The sequence below is a fragment of the Sciurus carolinensis genome, chromosome 19 (assembly GCF_902686445.1).
Source record: "Sciurus carolinensis chromosome 19, mSciCar1.2, whole genome shotgun sequence".
NCBI classification, from domain to species: Eukaryota; Metazoa; Chordata; class Mammalia; order Rodentia; family Sciuridae; genus Sciurus; species Sciurus carolinensis.
The window spans coordinates 1,431,783-1,453,382 of NC_062231.1; the positions used below are offsets into that span (position 1 = coordinate 1,431,783).

Sequence of the window (21,600 nt, forward strand, 5' to 3'; positions counted from 1 at the left end):
CCGCCCGGGCCTCTTTCCCCATCGCCCCGCCGCGCCCCCTCCGCCAATTTACTCTCCCTGAAAGCAAGGCCCCGTCGTCGTTCCGTTCAGCGGGGACCCAGGTCCACTGCCTCGCCCCCCACCTCCCGCTCCCCCAGGCCTGACCAGCCTCTGGGCCGGAGCAGGCTCCAGGCAGGAGCGGGTCTCGGGCCTGCAGCCTGGGGGCCTGTTCACCCAGCCCTGGAGCCCAGGATGGCCTTGTCCATAACGGGCCCCTGGGTGGCAGGTAGTCGGCCTTCCTGACCGGGGACAATGCAGAGTCCTCTCCCATTTCCCTCACATTGGAGAAGGGTAGTCTGCTGGCCTGGGGTCCAGGGGTTCTCAAGAGAACTGAGGCCCAAACATCTGCAAGAAACTTAAACTGGATCAAGTGGGAACCGGCCCCCCAGGGCTTCCCAGCCCGCGGTGGGAGGCGCCGAGGAGCCCACGGAGCAAGTTCAAGAGGACCCGCGCCCCCGGACCCGGCCCTGCAGCCTTCCTGGCCGCAGATAAGGAGGCCAAGGCCAAAGCCCGGGAGAAGGCCGAAGAGCTGTTTGCTCTCGAACACTCCGAACGCCGCTCCGGTGGAAATAGCCAACAATTCCAGACAGAAAACCCCAAAGTGTCGCTGCCAAGCAATTCTGAGATTCTCCCATCGTCAGATGGGATCAGAGAACTGGAACCTCAGGAAATGGCCTCCATTCCAAAACAGGAGACCGAAGGGATGGGAGGGAAAGGCTCTGCCTGCTGGGGTTGGCCCGGGGAGGTGGGCATGCCTCCAGCCCCCACGAAGGTGGAGTGGGAGATCAGGAGCCAGGAGGAGGCATGGGGGGCAAGAGGAGGGATGCGGACACTTGAGGGGCGGAGGGCGGACGATGCTTAGCTGGAATTGGTGTGGCACCGGGAGGGGCCGCCCTGATCTGGGTGCGGATTTTCTCAGAAAGCCCAGCTACCTCTCCCTCGCCCAGAAGGTGACACATGCCTGTCATCCCAGCGGCTGGGGAGGCTGAGGCAGGAGGATCACAAGTTGGAGGCCAGCCTCAGCACCTTAGCGAGGCCCTAAGCAACTCAGCGAGACCCTGTCTCTAAATAAAATAGAAAAAGGGCTGGGGATGTGGCTCAGTGGTTAAGCACCCCTGGGTTCCATCCCTGGTACAAAGAAAAAAAAAATAACACACTTAAGGAGATAGCAGGGGATGTGGGGGTGGATGTAAGTTAACCTCAGTTAATACATGGTGGCAAGGTGGCCCTTAACCACAATGGTACACGGATCAGAACTCCACCAAGTGGTCAGAGGGATGATTGTGTCTGACAAGTATCATCGTTTTCTAGTTTGCTGCAATCACTATTTTTTAAAATGAATAGCTTAAAACAATGTCACCCAGATTTTATTTTTAAAATATTTTTTGAGTTGTTGCTAGACCTTTATTTTATTCGTTTATTCTATATGGTGCCGAGAGTCGAACCCAGTGCCTCACATGTGCTAGGCAAGCGCTCTACCACTGAGCCCCGGTCCCCAGATTTTATTTATGTAAAGGACCAAATCTATGTAACTTTAATCAGAAATAAAGGTGAGAGAATTCCACAAAAAACAACCAGACACCAACCCTGATATCCTGTGTCCTGAATGTAAGAGAGTGTTGTCACCAGGAGATCTAGGAAATCTCCCAAATTAAGTGAATTACAACCCCTGTCAGGGCACACCTGAAATGCAGACTTCGAATCACCTCTTTGAAAGCCCTGTTCCCCGTCATGTGCAGAATCACATTCTCTGGGACAGGAGTCCCCTGTGTTTCTCCTTTGCTAACAAAGCAATTAAACTACTTTCTCCTTTTTCTCTAAAAAAGAAAAAAGTAGCCAGGTGCAGTGGCCCACACCTGTCATCCCAGCAGCTTGGGAGGCTGAGGCAGGAGGATCAAAAGGTGGAGGCCAGCCTCAGCCACTTAGCGAGGCCCTAAGCAACTCAGCGAGACCCTGTCTCTAAATAAAATATTAAAAAGGGCTGGGGATGCGGCTCAGTGGTTGAGTGGCCCTGTGTTCAATCCCTGGTACTATTAAAAAAAAGAAAGAAAGAAAGGTGCATCCAGAGGCTCTCCTAGCCCAGCTAGAGGGACCTGTGAGCAGCTCCCCCTCCCCCCACCCCACGACTACACTGAAGACATAACTCAGGCCTCAAGACAACTGTGACTTGCTTTTTTTTTTTTTTTGGTACCAGGGATTGAACCCAGAGGTGCCACATCCCCAGCCCTTTATATTTTTTATTTTGACACAGGGTCTGGCTAAATTATTTAGGGCCTAAGTTGCTAAGGCTGGCCCTCCAACTTGTGATCCTCCTGCCTCAGCCTCCCAAGTCACTGGGATGACAAGCATGCTCCCCCTTAACTGCCAGGCGTCTTAAAGCAACAGAAGGGAGACTGTTTTAGCCTCAAGGGTGGGGTGAGGAAAGAGAACGGAAGTCCATGGGAATGTGTCTATGGAAAAGTTGCCCTTTTGGAAACCAAGCAGGGCCAAAGCTAACATAAAACATTAAGCAGATCTTCTTAACCAAACAAAGGCTGCCCAGACTGGTTCTGTCCCCTTGGAGCAATGAGCTGGGCCAAGGTGACCACATTCCCACCCATGGTCACACCCACCCAGTCAGCTTCCTGCTATCCTGAGGCCTGGACAGGATCCCTGCTGGGACCTTCCCTCAGCTCCCAGGCCTCCCAAGCGCTTCGCCATGAAAGCTCCTGTTGTCTCCCGGTAGGAGCCTCGCTGCTGTTCCACCTGCATCCCAGGAAGCCCTGACCCTGGGCTTAGTCCACTGCAGGCCTGAGACTTGGCTTTCAGGAAGGGCTTGCTCCAGGCGCATCCTCTTCCCAAGGAGAAGGAAGACCTGCTGTTGGAATTCCCTGCTGTCCTCCCTCTAAACTCGAGGAAGGAGAGCCACCACCCGCTGTGGCCCTGGAGGACAAGCTCATAACTGGGCCTTGGCTCACCCAGGCCGCGAGCCCAGTCACCCACAATTCCATGGGCCAGTTTGTTCCCAGGCCATCTGAGGCCTCTGCCCAGACCATGGGATCGCGGAGCCCCTGGGGCAAACCTTGAGGAGCCAGGTTCAGTTCTGGACGTGACACTAGGAAAAGAGACTGGGGCCCAGAAGCACTGAGCATGCTCCCTCCTGAGCCCCCAGTTCCAGCCAGGCCTGGGCGGGTGCTGGGCCCAGCGTCTGCCTCGTGTGCCTCCCAGGGCTGCCGAGGCTCCGGCACCGTCTCCACCCTCCTCCTGGGCTCAGGGGCTCCAGTGCTGGGTCAGCCCTTCCTGCAGGGTGCTGGTCCCCACGGGCCACGTCCTGCTCAGAACGCCCAGGGCTCCCTGCAGCCTGGGGCTTCTACCAGGAGCCAGCACAGCCGCTGGCTGGGCCCTGCTGTCCCCTGACAGTCGCCTGCAGCCACAGGGGACTCTGACAGCAGGCTGGCATCAGCTGTGGTCTCCAGACAGGCTCAGCTGCAGCCCCAGGGTCAGGGGCTTCCAGGATCCTGCCAGGTGGGAGGCCGGGGCTCCAGGCTCTGCAGAAGGCTCCTCACTCGGCAGCCACGACCCAGCTCAGCGCTGGGCTGGACCCCACTGGAGTGTCCCCAGCCCGTCTGCAGCTGCAGCCATAAGGCCCTGGTGGCCGGTGGCCACCTCCACTGCCCTCCCAGCTGCAGCCGCGCTGGTCCTGTTCCCGACGCCCCCAGTGGTGCTGCGGGGCCCCCTTCTTTGACTGACACGCTTACCCGGGGGAAGGAACTCAGGCAGGAAGCTTTCCCTTTCTTATAAAAATCTTTAATGAAAATAGTTCTTTGCAGAACAGCTTGTAAAACGTAAGGGGCGCGTGTGGCATTCCCGTCTCCTGGATGGGAGGCCACGTAGGAGGGGTGCTCACGGAGACGCTGAGGAGCCCAGCGTAATGGGGCAGCTCTGGCTAATGGCCCGTGGGCTGGGCTCAGGGTGGTCCCAGCATCTCACTTTTGTAGAGAAAAATCACCTTTTTGTGTGTGTGGTACTGGGGATGGAACCCAGGGGTGCTCTACCACTGAGCCACATCACAGGCCTTTGTATTTCTTATTGAAAGATAGGATCTCACGAAGTGACTGTTGGAGGCTGTCCTCCAACTTGCGATCCTCCTGCCTCAGCCTCCTCAGTTGGTGGGAATACAGGCGTGTGCCATTATCCCCGGAGAAAAATCACTTTCTAATATTGGTCACTCAATGATCCTTCTCCTGGCAAAATGGCAGTACAGGGTGGAACAAAACACAGGCAGCCAGCTTGCCATCTATTTTATACACGTTGGGTTTGTTTTCTGGAGGGGGGTACCCAGGATTGAACCCAGGGGCACTTCACCCCTGAGGCACATCCTTAGCCCTTTTTATTTTTTACTTTCAGACAGAGTCTTGCTGAGTTCCTTGCTAAGTTGCTGAGGCTGGCCTCCAACTTGTGATCCTCCTGCCTCAGCCTCCCCAGCTGCCGGGATGACAGATGTGCACCACACCTGGCTTGTTTTACACACGTTGGAACAAAAATGAGTGAGCAAAACAGCTGCACGTGGCCATGGCTGTAGCGCTGGGCACCCCATGGCCTAGCAGGGAGGCAGAGGGCGGAGTCCTCCCCTCGCAGCAGCCAAGAGACAAGGAAAGAGATGAGCCATGGGGAAAGGAGCAGGGACCTGGCAGCGCCCCGGCCTGTGGGATGCAGGATGGCTGCATGGGCAGCCGGCGCCCACCAGACCTTCCAGGTTCCCGAGAGCCAGCCAGCCAGCCAGCTAGTAGCCCAGGAGCCTTCTGGCTTCTTCGCTCTGCGCCTGCAGCGTCTCGCTCGCGTACTTCTGCAGCAACTCCATCTTCTTCCTCCGCACTAGTGCCTCTTCGATCTGCAGGCGTCCAGAGTGAGCGCTGACTCTCCAGCGGGCGCCTCTTCCCTACCAGCACCCAGCCAGGAGGGAGTCCCCAGAGTCTAGATACCCACGGTGGTCCCCAGGAGGGCCTGCTCCCTCCCTTTGGAATCATTCCAACAAGAGAATGCATTTATAGCCAGGCATGGTGGCCCATGCCTGTCCTCCCAGCAGCTTGGGAGGCTGAGGCAGGAGGATCGCAAGTGGGAGGCCAGCCTCAGCCACTTAGCGAGGCCCCAAGCAACTCAGCGAGACTCTGTCTCTAAATAAAATATAAAAGGGGCTGGGGATGCAGCTCAGGGGTTAAGCACCCCTGGGTTCCATCCCAGGTAACCCCCAAAAAGAATGTGTTCATGAGCTTCGCCTAAAGCAGAGGCTCCTGAACTTTCTGGGCTCTGTCCCTCTCATGAGCATAATAAGGGGTTCCGAGGGTCAGGATGGGGCTGCCCACAGGGAAGAAGGACCCTCTGGGCGCCTGCGCTACAGGACCACGCCCCCCGCCCAGGGCCCCGCCCCCATCGCTCGGGACCACGCCCCCTTCACGCCCCGCCCCCGCTCGGGGCCCCGCCCACCTCCTGCTGAGAGGGCACCGGCACGTGGGCGATGAACTTCTGCTGCCCGTCCTCCCCGGTCTTCTCCTGGCTGCCCTCCTCATCGGACTGCGGAGAACAAGCACCGCCATCAGCAAGGGCACCGCGCACAGGGATGCTGGCCTCGTAATCAATCGCACCCCTAGGTAGCCGTTGGGAAAGGAGCGAGGAGGCCTGGTACTTCCGTGGAGACAACCAGGACATTTTGGGGGTGCAGGATGCTGGAGTTGGGACCCAGGGGCGCTCTACCACGAAGCTCCATCCCCAGCCCTTTCCATTTTATATTTGAGGCTGGGTTTCACTAAGCGACTTATGGCCTCACTAAGTGACTGAGGCTGGCCTCCAACTTGTGATCCTCCTGCCTCAGCCTCCCAAGCTGCTGGGACGACAGGCACGCGCCACCGTGTCTGACTAGAAGGTCAATCCTTTTTGTTTTTTTAAATATTTTTATTAGTTCTTGATGAGTCTTTATTAATTTATTTCTGGGTGGTGCTGAGGAGGGAACCCAGCGCCTCACACATGCTAGGCAAGCGCTCTGCCTCTGAGCCTCAACCCCAGCCCCTAGAAGGCCAGTCTTTAAGAAGGAAGGAGGGCAACCCTGAATTAGCACAGCTGACAAGGGGTGCCATGGGCGTCCCTTTGGACGCCCCGTGATGCCAAGGCGGTCAGGCAGCCTGGAGGTGCGGAAGCTGCCTCTGGACGCTGACCTCTGGTTTCTGCTTGGTGGCTGAGAGCAGAGTACAGTGAGCCCCAGAGGGAGCCAGGCCAGTACCTCCTCCTCGGTGACCGCGTAGATGTTGACCTCCTCCTCCTCTTCCTCCTCCTCCTCCTCCTTTTCTCCTCTCGCCAGCCGGGCATCTCTCTCCGCCTTCCATTTGTCCACCAGCTCGGCCCGGACTGAAGGGAAGAGGGAGCAGGTGCCAGTCACTCTGGACCACAAAGCTTCTGCCACCGGGAAGGGAGGACGAAGCTGCCCCTCTGAAGGGGACACCCTCCCTCGGCCCTGGGGGGTAGGAAGTGACGGCCCTGGGCCCACAGCATCTGGCTTTATCTGTCTACTTGGTATTTTTATGCTTTTCTAAAATTTGTCCTTCTTAGCTCTCCATGACAGCAGGGTGCACTCTGACCTGTCACACACACATGGAGTGTGACTCCCCATCCTTGTGGTAGGACAGGACGTGGCGTTTCCCTGGTCGTGTGTCCATATGTGAACAGGAAAGTTCTGTCCCCTTCATTCCACTGTCTTTCCCATTCCTGTCCCCCTCCCTGCCCCTCATCCCCTTTGTCTCATCCACTGAACTTCTGTTCCCCCCCTTATTATGAGTAGCATCTGCATAGCAGAAAGAACACTCAGCCTTTGGTTTTTTGGGATTGGCTTATTTCACGTAGCATGATATTCTCCAGCTCCATCCATTTACTGGCAAATGCCATCATTTCATTCTTCTTCATGGCTCAGTAATATTCCATTGTGTATAGTCCACATTTTCTTGATCCATTCATCTGTTGAAGGGCACCTAGGTGGGTTCCCTAGCTTAGCTATTGTGAATTGAGCAGCTCTAAACATGGATGCGTCACTACAGTGATTTTAAGTCCTTTGTGTATAAACCGAGGAGTGGGAGAGCTTGGTCAAATGGTGGTTCCCTTCCTAGCCTTCTGAGGAATCTCCATCCTGCTTTCCCGAGTGGCTGCACCAATTTGCAACCCACCAGCCATGGATGAGTGGACCTTTTCCCTGAATCCTCATCGACACCGACTTGTGTTGTTGACAAATGCCATTGTGATCAAAATCTAACTTTAAGTCACTATAAGGGAGCGCGCATGTGCGCGCAAGCGTGTGTGTGTTTCCGGGGGTTGAATCTTGGCTCCAGGGCCTCCACCACAGCTACATCCCAGCCTTTCTTAATGACCGTTTCTGAATCAGGCCTGGCCACGTGTCTACGGCTGGCCTCCAACGTGCAGTCCTGACGGCCTCCTGAGTCGCTGGCTCACGGGTGGCGCCACCGTGCCCGGCTGACGGGGCAGAGGCTTTTGGACTGTCCCGGATCTGCCTATCCACAACTGGAATGGCTCCCGACAACCCGCGTGGATCCGGAGGACGCAGGGTACAGCTTGCCGGGGGAGAACCCAGGGCCCACGATGCGCGTCCAAGTCCAGCCACATGTCACCTGGACGCAGCAGCAGCCCATTCCTCATGGCAAACTGCCCAGACCCTGCCCACCTCTCTCTGCCCTGATGAACGGTCAGCGGTAAGTAAAGCAGATCCCAAAGCTACAGTGGTGACACCACCTCACACGCTCCGGGAAGGCCAGTCTGCAGGGATCTGGATGGTGATGGTCAGGGTCAGGGAGACAAGTACAGGTCACAGGCAGCTCACAGGCTCCTCCACCTACTGCTTTCAGCCTAGCACAGCCCTGAGTGCTGGGATCAGGTCAGTCCCAGACCTCTGAAGAAGAATGGAGAAAATGTCTTTCGGGCATAATGCACGACCTAAAACCCCATCTCCAGGCAGGCGTAGTAGTGCACACCCATGATTCCACGGGCTCAGGAGGCCGAGGCAGGAGGATCGCAAGGTGGAGGCCAGCCTCAGCCACTTAGCAAGGCCCTAAGCAACTCAGCGAGACCCTGTCTCTAAATAAAATATAAAAAGGGCTGGGGATGTGGCTCAGGGGTTAAGCAGCCCTGGGGTCAATCCCTGGGACCGAATAAATAAATAAACCACATTTTCGAGTCAGAGAACGGGAACGAGATGCCATCTACAATGCGAAGTCCCTGGACTTACGTTTCTTTTCATATTCTTGTTCCAAAGGCACAATTACACCATCGTCTTCATCCAGGTAACCATAGTATTCGAAATCAATTGCCTTCATGAGTTCAGCCCGGGTCTTTCTGGGAGGAGGAAGAGCTACAAGAAACCGGAAGGGACTGAGGTGAGTTAGCAAGTCACAGTCCCTCGGGCCAAGCTTGCGCATGCACAACGCTACGTAGCCACTCGGCACGTATGTCATGAAAACACCCCGAAAGAGGCATTCGGGGAACCATATGAGGGGTATAAACCTTTGGCACGTCAGTGCTTTGGTCCAATTAATGAGTTTAAAATTAATCTAGGCTGGATGTTGTGTTGCATGTCTGCCCTTCCAGCAGTCTGGGAGGCTGAGGCCGGAGGATCAAAAGGTGGAGGCCAGCCTCAGCAACTTAGCAAGGGTCTAGTTAACTTAAAGGGACCCTGTCTCAAAATAAAATATAAAAAGAGCTGGGAATGGGGCCCAGGGGTTAAGCACCCCTGGGTTCAATTCCTGGGACCACAAAACAAAAGACAAAAAACAAAGGAATCTATCACATGCTTGTAATCCCAGCATCTTGGGAGGTGAGTCAGGAGGACTGAAGTTTGAGGCCAGTTTCTGCAGCTGAGCCAGGGCTGGGGTTGTGGCTCAGTGGCAGAGCACTTGCCTGGCATGTGTGAGGCCCTGGGTTCGATCCTCAGTAGTGCATGTAAAGAAATAAAAGATCCACCGACAACTAAAAAATATTTTTTAAAACGCTGCCTCATAATAAAAAGTTAAAAGGGCTCGGGATGTAGTTCAGTGATAAAGCCCCCTTGGGTTCAGTCCCCAGCCCCGAAAAAATGAAAGATAAAGTACAGAAAGAGTCTATCACAGCGCTAGGGACGTCACTCAGGAGGAGAGTGTCTGCCGAGCACGCTCGAGGCCCAGGGGTCGATCCCGGCACCGCCAACAAGGAGACAAAAGCAAAAACCCTGCGAGTCCACAGTTAAGTGTCACAGACAGAGACGAGCGTCACACATTATTATATAACAGTGAACCCTGGAGCCGCAAACGGCAGCACGTGTGTGGAATCGCTCTCCAGCAGCTTCCACAGTGTTCTCAGGAGACTGAACCACACAGACGTGTCAGGACAGTTAATGAACAAGCTTGACAGAAAACCAAAAGAGCTGGGCAAGGGGGCCCACGCCTGTCATCCCAGCAGCCTGGGAGGCTGAGGCAGGAGGATCGTGAATTGGAGGCCAGCCTCAGCCATTTGGCAAGACCCAGTGTCCAACAAAAATCAAAAGGGCTGGGGATGTGGCTCAGTGGTTAAGCACCCCTGGCTTCAGTCCCAGCACTAAAATAAAAACAAATAGATTTAATTAATCAAATTTTTAAGAAACTTGGAGGGAAATAAGCCCAAGCTGCTCACAATCATCGTATACGAGTTGCGGAAATGTGGGTGGTTCTGTTCTGCTTTTCTGAATTTTACGACATCTCTGTATTTAAAATACGTTTCTGGGCTGGGTTGTGGCTCAGTGGTGGAGCCCTTGCGTAGCGTGTGTGAGGCACTGGGTTCGACTCTCAGCGCCACATAGAAATAAATGAATAAAATAAAGGTTGAAAAAAGATGTATTGCTTTCCTAACTAATAATATTTACACACTGAATTATTTTTGAGGGAAGGCAATGAGGTAAAACCAGTTTTGGCCTAACAAACTCAAAAATAAGCAGGTTTAGTAAAAGTCGGATTATATTTGTTAAAACGTAGGAAAGAATCAGAAAAAAACGCAGGACAATGTCAACAAAAGGGAGGATACTGGTGACGTTCTTTTCCGCCTCTCACCTTTTTTTTTTTTTTTTTTTTTTTAACAAAGTGTTTATTTAGAATACTTTTCTCAAAAGCAAAATTAAAATATACTAAAACTCCAGGCCAGCAGTTTCAGGTCATAGTTCTGAGAGTCCCAGGTTTGGATAAAAGTCCCTCAGGCTGTCATGGAGAGAAAGGGATAACTAACTGAAATTCATAAAGAACAGTTCCATTTTACTCCATTTTTTCGAAGTATGATTATCAGTGTTATTATCATCATTATTATATTATTTTGGTACCAAGGATTGAACCCAGGGGTGCTCAACCACTGAGCCACATCCCCAGCCCTTTTTATAGTTTATTCAGAGACAGGGTCTCACTGAGTTGCTTAGGGCTTCACTAAATTCCTGAGGCTGGCCTCCACTTTGCAATCCTCCTGCCTCAGCCTCCAAGCCGCTGGGATAACAGGTGGGCCCCACCATGGCCAGTTTTCTTCCATTTTTGCAAGTTAGGGTTTGGCCCAAGATTTTATCTGTTCATCAGTTATATTCTTTTTCAACTGTAACATGAGCATAAATCAGTAAACTTCAGAGCCTGCTTCCATCATTTTGGGAAACTGCACATCCAAATGGACGGTAAAATTTGGTACTAGCCAATCCTGGGCTCACTTTCCAGCCCCGATTTTTGCCCTAGACCTGTGATTTCAGCCTTACTCTTCATATGTTCTCATTTAAAATCGGGGAAAAGTAAGCCCGGTGCAGTGGCCCATACCTGTAATCCCAGCAGATCAGGAGGCTGAGGCAGGAGGATCGTAAGTTGGAGGCTGGCCTCAGCAAAAGTGAAGGCCTAAGCAACTGAGCGAGACCCTGTCTCTAAATAAAATGAAAAGCAGGGCTGGGGAGGTGGCCCAGTGGTTGAGTGCCCCTGAGTTCAATCCTTGGTACACACCCCCCAAAAATAAAATAAAATCTGGGAAAAATAAATGCCTATACTACAGTGCAGGGCTGTAGTGCAGCTAACACATGATATGGGGAGATACTTAGCAAGTGGCACATCTACTGTCACAACCACTAACAACATTCACAGTCATGGAAACGTCACAAACAGGAGTCACTTACGTTCTTTTTCAAATAGCTCTCTAACACCAGGCAGATCTTTGGCTGCTCCAAAGTACTTGTAACCTCGGTTTCCCGGGACTTCTTTCCCTTCATGATCCAGCATCTTAGGGCCGACTTTCTTATAGGAGGGGAAGAACAAAGAGATCTCAGCTCTATGCTTACTATTTCCATGTCCGAAAACATATTTTACGATAATAATGTTAAGGGCAGATATGGTGGCACATGCTTGTAAACCCAGCAGCTCAGGAGGCTGAGGCTGGATGTCACCAAGTTCACAGTGAGACCCTTTTTCAAAACAGAAAATCGAGTCAGGTTCAGTGGCACACGCCTGTCATCCCAGAGGCTCTGGAGGCTGAGGTAGGAGGATCGCAAGGGGGAGGCCAGCCTCAGCCACTTAGCCTGGCCCTCAGCAACATAGTGAGACCCTATCTCTAAATGAAATATAAAAGGGCTGGGGAGGTGGCTCAGGGGTTAAGCACCCCTGGGTTCAATCCCCAATACCAAAAAAAAAGAGAGAGAGAACCTGAGAGATGACGGGATCCAGCCCCTCCTCTGTGCCAGGAAGGGGCGGGGCTGGAGGGATGCCCCGCCTCCCAGGCTCACACCGGCCTGTGGTGCACTTACTCCATAGTCAGGGCCACCCAGCTCCTTGATGCGGACCTCCCAGTGTCCTTTCTCCCTGAGCAGCTTGTTGATTTCATCGTTGAGGTCACGAATCCGGAATTCACCTAAACCAGCTAGAAAAGCAAATATGTTAGCATCGTTCCTTCAAAAATGCCCGACCTTCGAAAAGAACATCAAGACCCCAACATGGACGCTTACTGTCGTACCATTCAAATGAATGGTTGCATACTTGAAGGTGTACTGCATAAAAACATTCACGTAAATTGAAAGGGAAAACCAACACGCGAGTAAATGTAAGGCTAGGGATTATAAACAGAGTTCCCACTGACGTTCGAGAAAACAAGAATCCTTTAAAACAACTTCGTCCTGGCCCGGAGCTGGGGCTCAGGGGAAGAGCACCTGCCTTGCACGTGTGAGGCACTAGGCTTGATCCTCGGCACCGCATAAAAATAAATATGTAAAAAAAAAGATACTGTGTCTATGTACAACTAAGAAAATTTCAAAAAACACCCACAATTTCATCCTCATTAGCAACCCAGGACATATAAACTGAAAAGCTGCGGTTCCATTTATACAATGATTAAAATGACAAGCTTTTAGCTGGATACTGGCAGACACAAGTAATCCCAGAAGTCGGGGAGGCTGAGGCAGGAGGATTGCAAGGTAGAGGCCAGCCTCGCAACTCAGCGAGACCCTGTCTCAAAATAAAATACAAAAAAGGGCTGTGGATTTGGCTCAGTGATGAAACAGCTCTCGGTTCAATTCCTGGGATCAAAAACAAAATAACAATCGTATAAAGGGGAGGGGATCAGTATCCAAGACCTGCAGGGAGGCTGCATTCTGGACTGGATCCAGCCTCTCGGGAGAACAACGTATGCTTATATGGGAATTTTTTCCCCCTTTTTAAAAAATTTTTTGGAAAGGAATTTTGGCCCAAGAAATTCAGCCTAAGGGACTAAACGGAAGGGTGTACAGGAAGGCGTTTGCTGAGGTGCTGTGCACGGAGGCCGGGAAGCAGCCGGAGCATCGCCCGGAGGACGTGGGAGAACAGCTCAGGAACCGCGCTGGGCTGAAAGGAAGCTCTGTCAACAGTCCCCAGCACACGGCTGCGAGGGCGAGGTGCGCACAGGGTGCAGACGCGCCCGGGCCCTGGGGCAGTGCCGAACAGAATCATAGGAACGTGCACGCAGGAGCGAGGAGTCAGAGCCTGCTTCGGCTCCTGCTTGAGGGCGGTGCCCACGGCATCCAGAGTCACATCAGAAAGGGTCCATCTCACCCTGGATGAAGCCCATTGGAAAAGAAAAGAAAAAAGATGGGCATTGTGACGTGCACCGGCAGTTCCAGCTACCGGAGGCTCAGGCAGGAGGATCACGAGTTGGAGGCCAGCCTGGGTAACAATGAGACTCTGCCTCAAAATAAAACATTTTTAAAAAGGGAAGGGCTGGGTACAGTGGCACACGCCTGTCATCCCAGGGGCTTGGAGGCTGAGGCAGGAGGATCGCAAGTTGAAGGCCAGCCTCGGCCACTTAGCAAGACCCTGAGCAACTCAGTGAGACCCTGTCTCTAAATAAAATATAAATAAAGGGCTGGGGAGGTGGCTCCTGGGTTCAATCCCCTGTACCAAAAAAATAAAATAAATGAGAAGGTAGCTTACCATTCTGAATCTGAGCCACTTTTTTTGAGATCTCGCCAATAATCTGTGGGAAAAATAAATAAATAAAGGCTAGTACATTTTCAAATATATCTAAAAACAGTGGAAAAGTGTCATTCAAAAGTACTCATTAAAAATGCTTAAGAGTGGGAGATCCAAGATGGTGGACTAGAGGGAGGCTGCGTTCCTTGTCGCTCCATAACTAGGGTTCCAAGCAGAGGATATCTGTTTCTTGGTGAGGCAGTTTTTGCTGCTTATCCGACCCCTGGTCTTTACCCCATTTGTCTGCTGTGGTGACCTGCGGTCTGCCAGCATATGGACGCCTTTTTGAGTGCAGATTGCTCACTGTCAGGCGCCTATCATCCGCCATTTGCCTGCCTCTCGCCTGTCCATCGCTTACCTTACACCTATCCATCACCCAACGCACCAGGTTCACCTCCCAATCGTCCAACAACGGTCAGCAAACTGATCGCCAACTACCAGTAGAGCGCCAGCTGCCTGCTGTTGCCTGGAATTTCACTGTCACAGTACCTGCAGGTCTGGTTACATGTGGCTGCTGCCATTTTGAGACAATAGCCAGGACCTGTGGACCCCTGGCCGAGCTGACTGAGTCCCCTCTATAGGATCCCGATCGACCACACCCCGCCTCCAGCCGACCACGTCCACACCCCGAGCTGCAGCTCCCCATATGCCAACACATTTGGAAGCCAGAGCGGCCATCTTGGAAAATCCTGGAAATCACCCCAAAAAAACCAAAGACCGAATGTTTTCTGTGATGAGTGTGCGACAATATTTAACAAGGGGTGGGTGGCGGAGGGAAGAGAAGAATGCAGGAACTTTGTGGAAGGTATAGAGGAAACTGGGATGGAAGGGGGTGGGGGACAGAAAGACAGCTGAGACAGACAGTGTCACCCTACGTACGTGTACGATCACACGAATGGTGTGGATCTACCCTGTGCACAACCATGGAAATGAAAAGTCGCACCCCATTTGTGCACAATGAACCAAAATGTGTCTGTAAAAATAAAAAATGAGGCAACTAGTTGGATGACATTCACATCCATGTCCTCTGCAACTATGCAAGCCAGTTCCGAGGGCCACGTCCTTGTCCGACTGTTTACTCTGGAATCACCAAACTTCACACAAGGACTTGCACGAGTAGATAAGCGTGCACACACACACGCTCAGAGTCGATCTCCGTTGTTCTGTATTCGGGAATTTGCAAACCCAATAATTTGGAACCTATCTGTGACCTCGGAACTCTTTCTGCAGTCATTTGCAGACAGTGGTTGAGTAATGAAAACGTCGTCACCCGACCCACTGGCTCCCAACGGAGCTACGGCACCCAGGCCGAGGAACCCAGGCCTCTTCTTCAACTCCTACCCTGCAACCAAGGGTCCTTTCATGTTCCACTTATTGCTACACTTTTTATATTCTTGAGGGTCTTTTGATGATTCAACTGTTTAAAAACGGCCTGCAGGGGCTGGGGAGATAGCTCAGTCTGTAGAGGGCTTGCCTTGCAAGCACAGGGCCCTGGGTTCGATCCCCAGCACCACAAAAAAAAATAAAATAAAATAAATGAATAAATAAATAGATAGATAGATAGATAGATAAATAAAACGGCCTGCAAGCACACTATGGAAGTGATGTCGAGTGTCCCTAAGGACAGGAGGGCTGTAATACGCAGTTTTATTTAGGCTTGATTCATTGGCCAGGGGTTCAGTGTTAATGAGTTAACTAGGTTTTTTTGGTTTTGCTTTTTTTTTTTGCGGTGCTGGGGATTGAACCCAGGGCCTTGTGCATGCAAGACCGGCGCTCTACCACCTGAGCTACATCCCCAGCCCCCTACGTTTTGTTTTTTAAAGGTGTCTTTCAACAAAAACTAACATGAAACAAGGTTATGTACCGATCGGTTAACAACAATATATAACAAACGTTTGTAAAAAACTAAATCTAAGTTTCTTTTAGAATTGATGCTTCAGTATTCACTAATTCAGGGTTTATGACTTGATAGAACTCCTGTAAAAATGAGAATCAACGGCGCAGGTATTGTGATTATATTTAGTAAGTTTGTGCACCAGGGATGTAGCTCAGAGGTAGTGTCTGCCTAGCTACTATGTGTGAGCCCTGGGTTTGATTCCCTGCACCACACACACAAAAAATTAAATTAAATAAAGAAGAATTGACTTCGATGAGGATCTATAAATAAAAGTCTTTAAAAAAAATGCTTAAGAGTTCTGGTTTACGAGTCATTTAGATGGAAGAACATCAGAGGCTAATGACTTCAACTGAGATCGGGTTCACACAAAGTACCTGTCGCCTCCATTTCTCAGCTTTGGGCAGCTCAGTACACTCTGAAGCAAGGAAGGGTCTTCTTTCCTACAGAGAAACAAAGGACAGGTGTAGCCATGTGTTATGAACTGATGCAACCCTTACAACTGATCCAGCCTGAGGCCTGAAACGTCCACAGTTGTAAATACACTGGAAGCGTCAGTCTCAGAAAAGCCTCTCCAAGGTTTAATCCTTACTCTACAATCTCTTCTTATCAAACAAATATACAAGCCAGGCGTGGGCGTGCCTGTGACCCCAGCAGCTCTGGAGGCAGAGGCAGGAGGATAGAAGGGTTGAGGCCAGGCTCAGCCAATGAGCGAGGCCCTAAGCCACTTGGAGAGACCCTGTCTGCAAATAAAATACAAAATAAGGTTGGGGATGTTGCTCAGTGGTTAAGCACTCCTGGGTATAATCCCTGCTACCAAAAGAAAAAAAAAAAAAAGTATACAGACAAAAATTTTCAATGTAATGTATCTAGTACAGTCAATCACTGAAAACAAATGTCCAGTAATAAGAGAGATGGTTAAATGAACTAGGCTGTACCCATTCCATGGCATATTTATACCACCTTAAGACATGATGGCTGATAAAGAATGACTTTATGACTTTAGCCAGTAGATGGAAGGATCTGGAGACTCTCATGCTAAGTGAAATGAGTCAATCCCAAAATAACTAAAGGTCAAATGTTCTCTCTGATATGTGGATGCTAATCACAATAAGGGGGAGAACAGAAGTTCAGTGGATGAGACAAAGGGGGATGAGGGGAAGGAGGGGGATGGGCACGGGAAAGACAGTGGAATGAAGGGGACAGAACTTTCCTGTTCACATGTGGACACACGACCAGGGAAACTCCACGTCCTGTCCCACCACAAGGATGGGGAGTCACATTCCATGTGTGCGTGACGGGTCAGAATGCACCCTGCTGTCACAGACAGCTAAGAAGAATTTTAAAAAAAGAAATAATAGCGATCAGTATTTAGATACATGTGTATTTGCACATGTATGTGAATGTACATACATAGGTACAAAAAAAATTTAAATGCAAAGAAAAATATCTCAAGATTGATATACAATATCTGTTCCCAAGATCACACTCTATGAGACACAGCTGGGATGACAAGGAGACCCAGATATCATTTAGAGAAAAAAATGGAAAAGTAGAAAAATAAGAAGACAGAACTACTCCAGTTACAGAGGGGTACGTATGGAATTCAAGCATACAGACTTTCTTATCTTTTTTTTTTTTGTCAGTACTAGAGATTGAATCCAGGGCCACTTTCCCACTGAACTATATTCCCTGACTTTTCAGTATGTCTGAAAGCATTCTCTTTTTTTTTTTTTTGAGATGGGCTCTCTCTTGGTTGCAGAGGCTGGCCTCAAACTTGCGATCCTCGTGCCTCAGCCTCCCAAGTTGCCAAGATTACAGTCAAGGGTCACTGCTCCCAGCCCAAGGGTTCAGACTTTTTAGAGCATCAGCAAGTAAAGGCAGGAAGATTGGGAGTTTGAAGTCTGTCCAGGAAGGCATTTCCCTCCATTTGTTCTTGATATTTCACAACGCAGGAGGAAGATTTACACCAACCTTCACTTTTCCCTCTTCCAGTTGAGCTTGGCGAAATCTTGCTAAGGCCGTCCTAGCAGGGATATAAAACAATTTGTTACATTGTGTTCATGGGTTTCTTTAATCTATTTATTTATTTTGGGTACCAGGTATTGAACCCAGGGGTGCTTAACCACTGAACCACATCCCCAGTCCTTTTTATATTTTATTTAGAGACAGGGTCTCGCTGAGTTGCTTAGGTTCTTGCTAAGTAGCTGAGGCTGGCCTCCCAACTTGTGATCCTCCTGCCTCAGCCTCCCGAGCTGCTGGGATTACAGACACGGGCCACCATGCCCGGCTATCTATTTTATTTACACTACAAACAAGAACTAAGGGAAACTCTACTTCATAGACCACTGTGATGAGCAACACATACAGATGTTAACAGACTGACAAAGGGTGTTCTAGCCGTCATTCTCCCACTATCCACAGGTGAAAAAGTGTTCATTCAGTGTTAAGTTCTGGAAGCTGCCAGAAAACACTAATGGAGAAAACAAATGAGCAAATATGGGGATTCTATTTTAACAAAGGTGGAGAAAGAAACAGCTTCTCAAAGGCTCCTGTGCCAAAAGGATCAAATACAAAAAGAAGTCCATGGTGATTAAGTCATAAAAATTTTCAGCCAAAATTGAATGGAGGGCTGGGGTTGAAGCTCAGTGGGAGCCATTTGGGGAGGGAGCCTCACATGTGTGAGGTACTGGGTTTGATTCTCAGCACCACATATAAATAAAATAGAGGTCCATCCATAACTGTAAAAAAAGAAATGTCCTTTAAAGAAAAATTGATACTTACATGGCCTTTTCTGCATTTCGAGCCTAGAAAAAGAGAGGAAAAAAATTTTTTAAATGTTTACAATACTTCTCCCCACTTTTTTTTTTCAGTACTAGGATTAAACCCAGGGTGCTCAACCACTGAGGCACATCCCCAGCCCTATTTTGCATTTTATTTAGAGACAGGGTCTCACTGAGTTGCTCAGGGCCTCACTTTGGTTGAGGCTGGCTTTGAACTCACAATCCTCCTACCTCAGCCTCCCGAGCCACTGGGATGGGAAGCGTGCACAACCGTGCCAGGGCCTCAGTTTCCCCATCTTTACACCAGAGATTATATCTCATTTCACAAAAGTTTTGTGATGAACTATGATATGCATTCATGAAGATGTCAGGCAGGCATGCAGTGTTACAGACAGCAAAAATAAACTCAGTTTAAGGTGAGCATGATGGAGCAGCCCTGTAATCCCTACAACCTGGAAGGCTGAGGCAGGAAGGTTGCAAGTTCAAAGCCAGCCTCAGCAAATTAGCAAGGTCCTAAGCAACTCAGCGAGACCCTGTCTCTAAATAAAATAGAAAAAGGGCTGGGGAGGTGGCTCAGGGGTTAAGCACCCCTGGGTTCAATCCCTGGTACAACAAACAAACCATATGCTCAAATGAATCTCTTTCAGATTGTCCCTTTGAATCAACACAAACAAACTTGACAAACACTGGGTGTATTCATGTCGTTTGATACACATCTCCTTATAGTAAGGGCTGCTTGGAGTCTACTGATTTCTCCTCTTGTTAGGACCTTGTGCTACTACTCCACAGTAGTATCCAATACATCTCCTAAAACCATGCTAGAGCATCGTGTTTGTTTATTTATTTGGTACACTGCTCGACCCGGGCTGCACACCTGTCATCCCAGCTTGGGAGGCTGAGGCAGGAGGATCCCAAGTTGGAGGCCAGCCTCAGCAACTCAGCGATTCTAAATAAAATACAAAAAACGGCTGGGGATGTGGCTCAGTGGTTAAGCACTCCTGGGCTCAATTCCTGGGACCAAAACATATAAAGAGTAAAAGTGTCCGCGGTGGTTCCAGTTTTCTCTTCCAGTCTCGACAGCGAGCGAGGGAGGAAGGGTTCCCGGGTCATTCCTATGGAACCTGAAACCCACGCAGATGTGCCCGGCTGAACCCCGATGCCACGAGCGCCCCGGAAAGGCCGGGAGCCCCTGCGAACTGCCCACTCGTCCCCTCCATCCTCGCCCACCCACTCTACTCACCATGGTGTGGCTGAGGGCTCCGCCCTGGGGCCGCGCGGCCCCGGCCCACCACGCTTCTCAGGTTCGGACGAGGCCCTCCCTCACGGGAACTGAAAATTCGAAGTGCCGACAACGACCGAGTTTTTGGTCGGAAGAATAAAGGAAAAGGGCCGGAAGTAAACGTGAGAGTAAGGGACCGGAAGTGAGGAACAGGAAGTCAATGTGAGAAGAGGGAGGGAAAAATAATGTAGGGACGCTCTTTGGGGCCGCCTTCCCACGGCCGGAGGGCGCAAAATAGCGCGCGTACGTGGTAGAGGAGGTGGAGAGAGGGGCGTTGGTAGAATTACGCCTGCGCAGTGGGACTGGAGGCTTTCTGACGGCCGGCTTTTGTTCTCGCGATAACAAGCGTTTCTCGCGATAACAAGTGCTTTACGTGTTACTTCTAGGTTCTGCGGAAGTGAGTGAAACCCGAGACTTGCGCGGAAAACCATCTAGGATTATTGTTGCGGCTTTGCTTATCGCGCTGCTCTTCTTCTTGGTTCTGTGAGAGCAGATATCGTTCCCTTTTGGAAATTATTTGTCCTCGTCTCTTTGAGTGAACGGAGACTTCGCAACCTGGACGGGATCGTTACCCGCCTTCGTGGATTAGGGAACCGTGGCCCCAGCAGCTCCAGGAATCCGAGTTGGTCTGCTCGGGTCTGATCGGAACTAGGGTCTCTTCTTCGGGAGTTGGACCTGGCCTGGCTTCCGCCACTTCACGTTTCCTCGCCATTGACATGGACCTGTGCTTTTTCTGAGCCCGTCTGCTGGCACCGAGGGGTCCGTGAGACCTGAACAGTGCATGAGATCACCTTCCTCTAAAATAAGGATTGAGGCGGGACGCGGGGGCGCACGCCTGGAATCCCAGCGACTCAGTTGGTAGCCTGCTAGCCTAGCATGCAGGAGGCCCAAAGTTAGATACCCAGCACTGCTAAAAACCCACCTACCTACTATCCAGCTGAGCAAGCACTGCTGGGGTTGAAGGCCCGTGGATAGAAACTCTAGCCTACTGCCTGGAGTTCACCCATTCATTTCCTGTGAAGGGCAGCCCAAGTTTAAAGTTATTTTACCAGCTTCTTTCCTGCCTGTGGAAATTTTGGAATTCCATAGCTTTTTGATAGGGGGGCGCTTCAGAAGCTTCTAAAATTGTGTCCTCTGTCCCTCACAACCCAAGCTGGAAAAATTCTCAAGAACTTTGTGGGAGGCTGAAAAAACAAAAACAAACTCAACTTTGTGGGCCAGGCATGGTGGCACACACCTGTCATCCCACTAACTGGGGAGGCTGAGGCAGGAGGATCCCAAATTGGAGGCCAGCCTCAGCAACTTAAACTTTTTTTAAAAAAAGCCTGAGGATGTGGCTCAGTGGTTAAGTGCCCCTGGGTTCAACCCCTGGCACCAAAAGATCCTGGTGGCTGTTCTAAGTATTTGCTCTGTCCTGTCATCCTCGACCACAAGCCAGCTGCTTCCCTCAGGTGCTTTTTTCCCCCGGCTGCAGCTTGGGCACTTACTCTGGTAGAGGAAGTCACCCATGGCTGAGACCCTCTGCTCGACAGGGGAAAGCTGCTGTCACTGGCTGAATTTGCTGCAGACCCTCACCTGCCTGAATTCCACCATGGCTCGCCTTAATGACACCACGTGCGGGCAGCCATGACAACCTTTCCCATCAGGAGCCTCTCTCAGGTCTTCCCGGTACTTGTCTAAGGATTTTTCTGGTTCTAGCCAAGTGCCCATCACATACAACGCATTGCTCTGGGAAGTGACTCACATATCACCTCCAACCACCCCCTAAATGACCTTTTCTTTCTAGGATCATAAATAATATTATTGGTACCAGGGATTAAGTACCCAGGAGCACTGAGACACATCCCCAGCCCTTTAAAACAAAAATTTTTCCCCCAAGACAGGGTCTCGCTGAGTTGCTTGGGGCCTCCCTGAGTTGCTGAGGCTGGCCTCCAACTTGCCATCCTCCTGCCTCAGCCTCCTGAGCCACTGGGATTACAGGCATGTACCCCTGCACCTCACTCCTACCATTGAATTTTGATAGATGACTTATGAGATTCTACACTTTGGGCTGATACTTCAAATAATGTGGAGATGGAGTGAATACATTTTCTATATGAGATGGACCTCCCCGCCCCC

At 50.7% G+C, this 21,600-nt stretch overlaps 1 protein-coding gene across 1 annotated transcript; it reads right to left on the minus strand.

Moving 5' to 3' along the window:
• Positions 1–3,818: 3,818 nt before the first annotated feature.
• On the minus strand, positions 3,819–19,646 carry Isy1 (ISY1 splicing factor homolog). The gene is made up of 11 exons (XM_047534685.1): positions 19,444–19,646; positions 18,205–18,227; positions 17,395–17,446; positions 15,798–15,863; positions 13,488–13,530; positions 11,834–11,946; positions 11,210–11,327; positions 8,300–8,422; positions 6,293–6,417; positions 5,503–5,589; positions 3,819–4,909 (listed from the first exon to the last, which is right to left on the minus strand). The coding sequence occupies exons 1-11, from the start codon at positions 19,444–19,446 to the stop codon at positions 4,802–4,804; spliced, it is 861 nt and encodes a 286-aa protein (XP_047390641.1). The 5' UTR covers positions 19,447–19,646; the 3' UTR covers positions 3,819–4,801.
• Between the last annotated feature and the right edge of the window lie 1,954 nt (positions 19,647–21,600).

What these genes read in the sequence shown, in the direction of transcription:
- Isy1 (XM_047534685.1), bottom strand. An exon ending in CTGAGAAATGGAGGCGACAG is followed by an intron (nt 13,531 to 15,797) that starts GTACTTTGTGTG and finishes TTTTTCCCACAG; the next exon opens with ATTATTGGCGAGATCTCAAA. An exon ending in ACAAGAATATGAAAAGAAAC is followed by an intron (nt 6,418 to 8,299) that starts GTAAGTCCAGGG and finishes TCTTCCCTTCAG; the next exon opens with TCCGGGCCGAGCTGGTGGAC.